The 7,500-nt window shown below is 25.2% G+C and overlaps 1 protein-coding gene across 23 annotated transcripts in view; it reads right to left on the bottom strand.

Annotated features, from left to right (window-relative positions):
• The window catches only part of LOC145248122 (disabled homolog 2-interacting protein-like), a 1,344,959-nt gene that overhangs the window by 473,221 nt on the left and 864,238 nt on the right, over nucleotides 1–7,500 (bottom strand). For 4 of the 23 annotated variants that reach the window (XM_080109924.1, XM_080109916.1, XM_080109919.1 and 1 more), the window contains one exon: nucleotides 82–171. The exons of the other annotated variants lie outside the window; for them this stretch is intronic. In XM_080109924.1, coding sequence (XP_079966050.1) covers nucleotides 82–171 — 90 coding nt within the window. The remainder of the gene's footprint in view (nucleotides 1–81; nucleotides 172–7,500) is intronic. 23 annotated transcript variants of the gene reach the window in all.

The following is a 7,500-nucleotide window of genomic DNA, read 5'->3' as shown; positions in this document are numbered from 1 at the left end:
AGATATTCTGTGGGTGTGTATCCAAAGAATGCATTCTTAAACTGGACTACTATATATATTTGTATTATGTTGGGTACTCACATTGCGACGGCAGTCGTTTCGGTACGAACTAAATTCCATCGGTTTAAACGTCCAAGACTCCAGCTTCTACGGAATGGAGACATTTTTTTGCTACAGAAGAAAAACAAAACGCAAATTTTTTTGTCAGTTTTATATCTCCTCAAAATGTTAGTTCGCCCTTCTTTCCACGCATGAAGCAAACCCAGTTGTTAGTGCGTTGAAAGCTTCGATTTCATTGGTCAGTTGCACGAGCAGACGAGATTTCGTCAAAAAAGTGAGTAAATCAAATATTATCGCGTTTAGATTAGTCTTTCTTTCTTTTTTTTTTTTTCTTTAGACAAATGGAAATCATTGTTAGAGGATATTAAGTTGTTTTTTTTTTATTATCAATAATTTATAACATTTTAAAACCATTAGAATTATGGGATAAAAATTCACAAGAAGTATGTTAAACCGTTCACTGTTTTGAAAAAAAAAATCAATTTTAAACCAAAATTTAATGCACAAATTGGCAATGTATAAAATAAAATTATTAAATTTTGACAGAAAATTGCTTAAAATGTTTATAATGATAAAAAAATATAAAATCTTTTAATGCTTTAAAATCTCGAAAACCGGAAGTTATATTTTTTATAAATATTTCTGAAATATCACAATGAGGATGACGATGCCGTTCTTTCCTCAGTCGAATTAAAGCGTCTTACCTGAACATTTTGTTAGACCGTCAAATCGCAAACCAAGTCAATAACACCAAAAACAAAATAAATAATCAAATAAAATATTTTAGTCGATTAAACGTTCATATCCAGTTTATATAATATATATTATAGTATACATTATTTTATTTATACAAACATTATTCGCTACATATGGGCATACAGGTTTCAGTTGCAATTTCTTTCTAAATACAACCTGACCATACCGAAATCTTTAGATAACTAGTTTATTTGAAGATTTCAGCCTGATGAGGTTGCATTTCGTAAAAAAAAAAAATCACAGCTGATACATGTATGCACATATGTAGCAAATAATGTTTGTATAAATAAAATAATTTATACCATAATATTATTCTACCTGTTATTGAGGATTTTTTTATCAGCACCGAAGTTTCAATTGACATCTACGAAACTACCACAACACAATCATATATATATATATATATATATATATATATATATATATATATAATACTTTGGAATTAATAATATTATATATATATTACTTTGGAATTAATAATATTATATATATATTACATTTGAATTAATAATATTATATAATATTTTTGAATTAATATTCTATATATAATACTTTTATATAAATAATATATAATACTTTTATATGAATAATATATATGGATATACTTAAATATGAATAATATATATATAATTCTTTTATATTGATAATATCATATATAATTCTTTTAGATTCATAATACTATATATATAATACTTGTATATTAATTATATTATATATATAATACTTTTATATTAATAATATTATATATAATACTTTTATATTAATTATATTATATATATAATACTTTTATATTAATAATATTATATATATAATACTTTTATATTGATAATATTATATAAATAATACTTTTATATTGATAATATTATATATAATACATTTATATTGATAATATTATATATAATACATTTATATTGATAATATGATATATAATACATTTATATTGATAATATTATATATAATACATTTATATTGATAATATTATATATAATATATTTATATTGATAATATTATATATAATATATTTATATTGATAATATTATATATAATATATTTATATTGATAATATTATATATAATATATTTATATTGATAATATTATATATAATATATTTATATTGATAATATCATATATAATATATTTATATTGATAATATTATATATATAATACATTTATATTGATAATATTATGTATATAATACATTTATATTGATAATATTATATATATAATACATTTATATTGATAATATATATATTAATAATATTAGATATATAATACTTTTATAATTATATTATATAATAAATACTTTTATATTAATATTATTATATAATACTTTTATATTAATATTATTATAGATATAATACTTTTATATTAATATTATTATAGATATAATACTTTTATATTAATATTATTATAGATATAATACTTTTATATTAATATTATTATAGATATAATACTTTTATATTAATATTATTATAGATATAATACTTTTATATTAATATTATTATAGATATAATACTTTTATATTTATATTACGATATATATAATACTTTTATATTAATATTATTATAGATATAATACTTTTATATTAATATTATTATAGATATAATACTTTTATATTAATATAATTATGTATATAATACTTTTCTATTAATAATATATATGATACTTTTATATTAATAATATTATATCAATAATATTATATAGTAGCGGCGCTACCCGGCGTTGCTCGGGATCGTATAAACAATGATAAAATCTAATTTGATGTTGAATATATTTGGTAAGAAAGATCAACTGCAAATATAAAGAGTGTCATTGTAAACAACAATGTTTTCAAATGTTTTTATTTCAGTACAGCCTCCTTATATTAACAGAAAAAAGTCAACATGAAATCAGTCATAGTTTGATGTGTTTCAAATCGATTTTCGTGAAAATTTGATATTTTACATTTCTTAAATGCGATAATCACGTTGGTATAATTATTTAGACCGGAAACTAAATGTTTAACTGTTGGTACCCCTCAAAAAAAAAAAAAAAAAAAAAAATTTGGAAACTGCGCCCCCCCACACACACACAAAATGAAAAGAAAAGAACCGATGACAAATTTTCCCGAACTGAACGCTCGGAAAAATGTAAACAGAAAAAATGAAGAATCGAACGTGATGAAACGAAATAAAACGGAAATGAATTAGTAAATCCGGCTGTATTACAAAGAAAGAAACGATGTTAAACTTGCGGAAGAAAGAAGAAAAACGGAAAGAGAGAAGAAAGAAATAAACAAAATGTAAAGTTTGTAGAAACAGAATCAGATGATAGTTTATAAAAATAAAAATAAATAAATAAAAATGAAAAGAAACGGTGAACTTGCCGAAAAGGAGAGGAAACACGGAAACAGAGAAGAAATAAATTTGAGAAAGGGAAAGATTGGGAAAACGAAAAACAGAGGGAAGATACATGGACCCCCCCATAAAAAAGCCAAGAAAACGATGTTGTAATTGCCGAAGAATGCGAAATAAAACGGAATTGGAGTATCCTAAGTTTTAATGCACTGTAAGGAAATGTAAAGTTTTTTGGTTTGTGTTTGTTTTATGTATAATCAACGTAAAAGTTAGCGTGGTGCGTTTCACCTTAATTGCAGTCCAGGTTTTATGAAAACCTAAATCGGCGTTCGTCCTTATTTGTCTCCTGTGAATGGTCACGAACGGTGTAAATGAGTGGCGGTGGAAGTATGAATTTTTTAGAGAGAGATGACTTTACTACTTACATTGATCGTAACTGGGTTTGGCAGTGAACTCTTACCAGATATAATATAGGAAGCTCCGATCTGCGAGTTGTACTGGATAGCTAATATGCCTATAACACACCTCAGATATCGTGATGCAGTTTTTGCATAGTACATTTGCATAAAATGTCTATACTCTTAATCCTATTAAGGTCCAAATCAGACGGGAAAATGAGTTCATTTTATTTATATAGAAGATAATTCTTTTATATTAATAATATTATATATATATAATACTTTTATGTTGATAATATTATATATATAATACTTTTATATTGACAATATTATATATATAATACTTTTATATTGACAATATTATATATAATACTTTTATATTGACAATATTATATATATAATACTTTTATATTGACAATATTATATATATAATACTTTTATATTGACAATATTATATATATAATACTTTTATATTGGCAATATTATATATATAATACTTTTATAGTGACAATATTATATATATAATACTTTTATAGTGACAATATTATATATATAATACTTTTATAGTGACAATATTATACATATATATAATACTTTTATATTGACAATATTATATATATAACACTTTTATATTGACAATATTATATATAATACTTTTATGTTGACAATATTATATATAATACTTTTATATTGGCAATATTATATATAATACTTTTATATTGACAATATTATATATAATACTTTTATATTGACAATATTATATATATAATACTTTTATATTGATAATATTATATATATAATACTTTTATATTGATAATATTATATATAATACTTTTTAGCCCTCTAAAAGCCATCAAAAGTTATAGCCCGTTGATTTAGAATGGATGTTTGATTCTAAACTTCTTGAATAAATGTAATATTGTGATGACTAATCCCTGTTAATTACTAATTGTGCATTTAACGAATGCCATATTACTTAGTTCGCTGTACTGCATCATAAAAAACGTGAATACAAAATTCCAGCCAGATCGGCACAGATGTGTCTGTAAAAACTATAGTAAATATTGTATGAATATGTAGTTGTGCCTCGAATAGATACCATAATACTTTGTTAGCTGCATCGCACCATAAAAATTCATAAAATAATTCAGCCAAATCGAACCAGTAGATTCCGAAAAAAAAATAAATAAAAAGGATAGATAAACCAAGAGAAATGTGTATGCATACTAGCATGTCGCACGGCGTTGCCCGGTCGTAAAATACGCATACTATATTTTAATTCATACAGTAACTCAGACACGTGCATTCGAGTATTATGTTTTTTCTAAACAGTTCATTTCTTGTAAGTAAAAAAAAGAACGTACTCGTGCTGAAATCGAAACTAAAACCTAAAGACAGTGATTTCAAGTTAATTCAAAATAAGAAAATCGTTGAGTATATAGGTTGAGAAGTGTCTTCACACACACACAAATTTTCACACACACATATATATGTATTGGATATAAGAGACTTGATGTCCGGTCGCTACAGCTCTCTTATATCAGGGTTTCTCCTATCCGGGTGACACAGGCTCTAATTTGGGACCAGAGAAAATCTACTGTATCCGTTTTTCTTATATTTATTTGAGTCTCTTATATTCGAGGCATATATATATATATATATATATATATATATATATATATATATATATATATATATATATATATATATATATATATATATATATATATATATATATATAGTTATCTATTCCTCTAATCCCGCTGCTCCCCCAAGAAAAAAATCCAAGAAAGAATCAATTCTTTCATCAGTTTAAAAGATACTTCTCAATTTTATCGCTTCAACAAATTCATAAGAGCAGCACATTTCCGACAAGTTTTTTCTAATGGATGACATCATTCCTTTATGACATGAGTGTTACTATTGCACCCAGTGTCATTAGGAATTGCTGCTACAACGACGTGTCAACAAGACCACCGCCGCCGCCGCCGTCCAGATAATCTGCAGGATACAAAGAACGGCGCTTGTTTAGTGCCATAAAGGGACGCAAGGAAGAAGATGCTACCGAAACAGTTTCGTAATTCAGGCAAATACTAAACATGTTCAAATTGGGAGTGCGATGCTTTGCAGTCAAATTGATAATCGACATATTTTGAGATGATGGAGAGTTCATTGGGGAGATTCTTATTGGCTGGGATCCAGAAGGCGAGAGATGCTGGCTTTGTTTTCATGCAGTATTAGACCTTGACACGATTCAGATAAAAGGCAGCAGCACCGAGGTTGGAGGAGGGAGGGAGGGAGGGAGAGAGAGAGAGAGAGAGAGAGAGAGAGAGAAAGAAAGAAAGAAAGAAAGAGCTTTTCTATCTCTCAACGATAAAGTCAGAGGCAGGAGTAGAAGGAGCAATATCGTTAGTTAAGTATGATTTATATATATATTTTTTTTTATTGATTTGAAAGATGATGATGGTGTGAGGGGTTAGGGTTAGGGAGAGGGGGTTAGAATGCCAACACAAAAAAAGAACGAACAGAAATAAAAATAAAAAAAATTCAAAATCATCCGTCATTATTTAATCAACTTGAAGAATCTTATCAAAACAATCTATATGAACAACATCGTGTCTGTGTAAGAAATATTGGTGAATATATGACATTGGTTGGGACTTCGATGTAAGCGATGATTACAATATTGGTAACATAAAAAAAAAAGTTATAAAAATGTTTTCACAGCGAGCTAACCAATTCGGCTAAATTTTTAAGTTTAATAAATTCATTGTAAAAATCATTTGAAAGATAAATATTAGTTTTCTGGGTCTATTCCAATGATAATTAATAATGTTCTAAGATATTGAATTAAAAAACAAAACTTGTTTGTACAAAAATAGCTTAATTATCTCCCCAAAATGAGAAATTCTTGCTTGTCAGAATGTCAACAAAACTGAAGTCTCTAAAGATGGATTATATGGAAACCCCAAATCCTAGGCAGTCGAAAGTCTGTCTGAAAATGACGTCAAGTAGTTAAACGGAGGTAGGGGGTGCTGGTTTCCTTTTTTCCAGCCATACATCTGTACATTCCAATCGTAAACGTTTGTATGATTTTTACGAATTTTTAATTTAATCATTTTTCTATGTTCCTGCTCTTAAATTAAAACAATTTTTTTTTTATTTTTCAAGAGTATATAAAAATTATGTTACGCATAAAGTTTCACATTCATGCAAGCAAGGAAAATATTAGAATCTTACAAATAAAAATTATGCAAAACATGTAATTAAAAAAAAAAGAAATATTTTTTGCAATTATAATTTTTTGTTTGTGAAAATATTAAATAAACAATCCTTAATTCAATAATATCGAGAAATTCATTTTTCTTCGAGTAATATCGAATTCATTAATTAATTATTATTTTTCGTAATTTTCCTATAAAAATTAAATATTTTTTTTTAATTGTTACAATTTACAATGCTTTATTTTCATTTTTAAAAAATGCAAAAATAAATTCATGCATATTTTTTTATAACTGAAAACCAAAACTTTAGTAAAGGTATTTTTGGTTAAACGAAATATATTTCCACTAAGATTCAAATAAAAATAATGGGTTCATTATACTTCGTGATCATTATTTGATAAATACTGAAAACTTCATTAAAATTGGTTGATTTCCTAATTTTTGGTGAATTTTTAAGTAAAGGGAGACGTCAAAATGTTTATACATTTGGAGCATCGGCATTCATTTTGCACGTACCTATCTCTTATTTAGAAATAATAATCGAAGAACACTCGCAGAAGCACTTGTTGATCCAAAATATCACGCAGGGGCATTATTTTGTGCTATGAATATAATGGTGTTCTTAATGTTTAAACCTTCTCAGTGCCTGAGGGGGTCAATAATAATAATAATAATAATAATAATAATAATAATAATAATAATAATAATAATAATAATAATAAATTA

Source organism: Euprymna scolopes, chromosome 26 (genome assembly GCF_053919585.1).
Source record: "Euprymna scolopes isolate OS-2025 chromosome 26, ASM5391958v1, whole genome shotgun sequence".
Classification (NCBI taxonomy): domain Eukaryota; kingdom Metazoa; phylum Mollusca; class Cephalopoda; order Sepiida; family Sepiolidae; genus Euprymna; species Euprymna scolopes.
The sequence above is the reverse complement of the archived record's forward strand: the minus strand, read 5'-3'. Positions and strand labels throughout refer to the sequence as shown.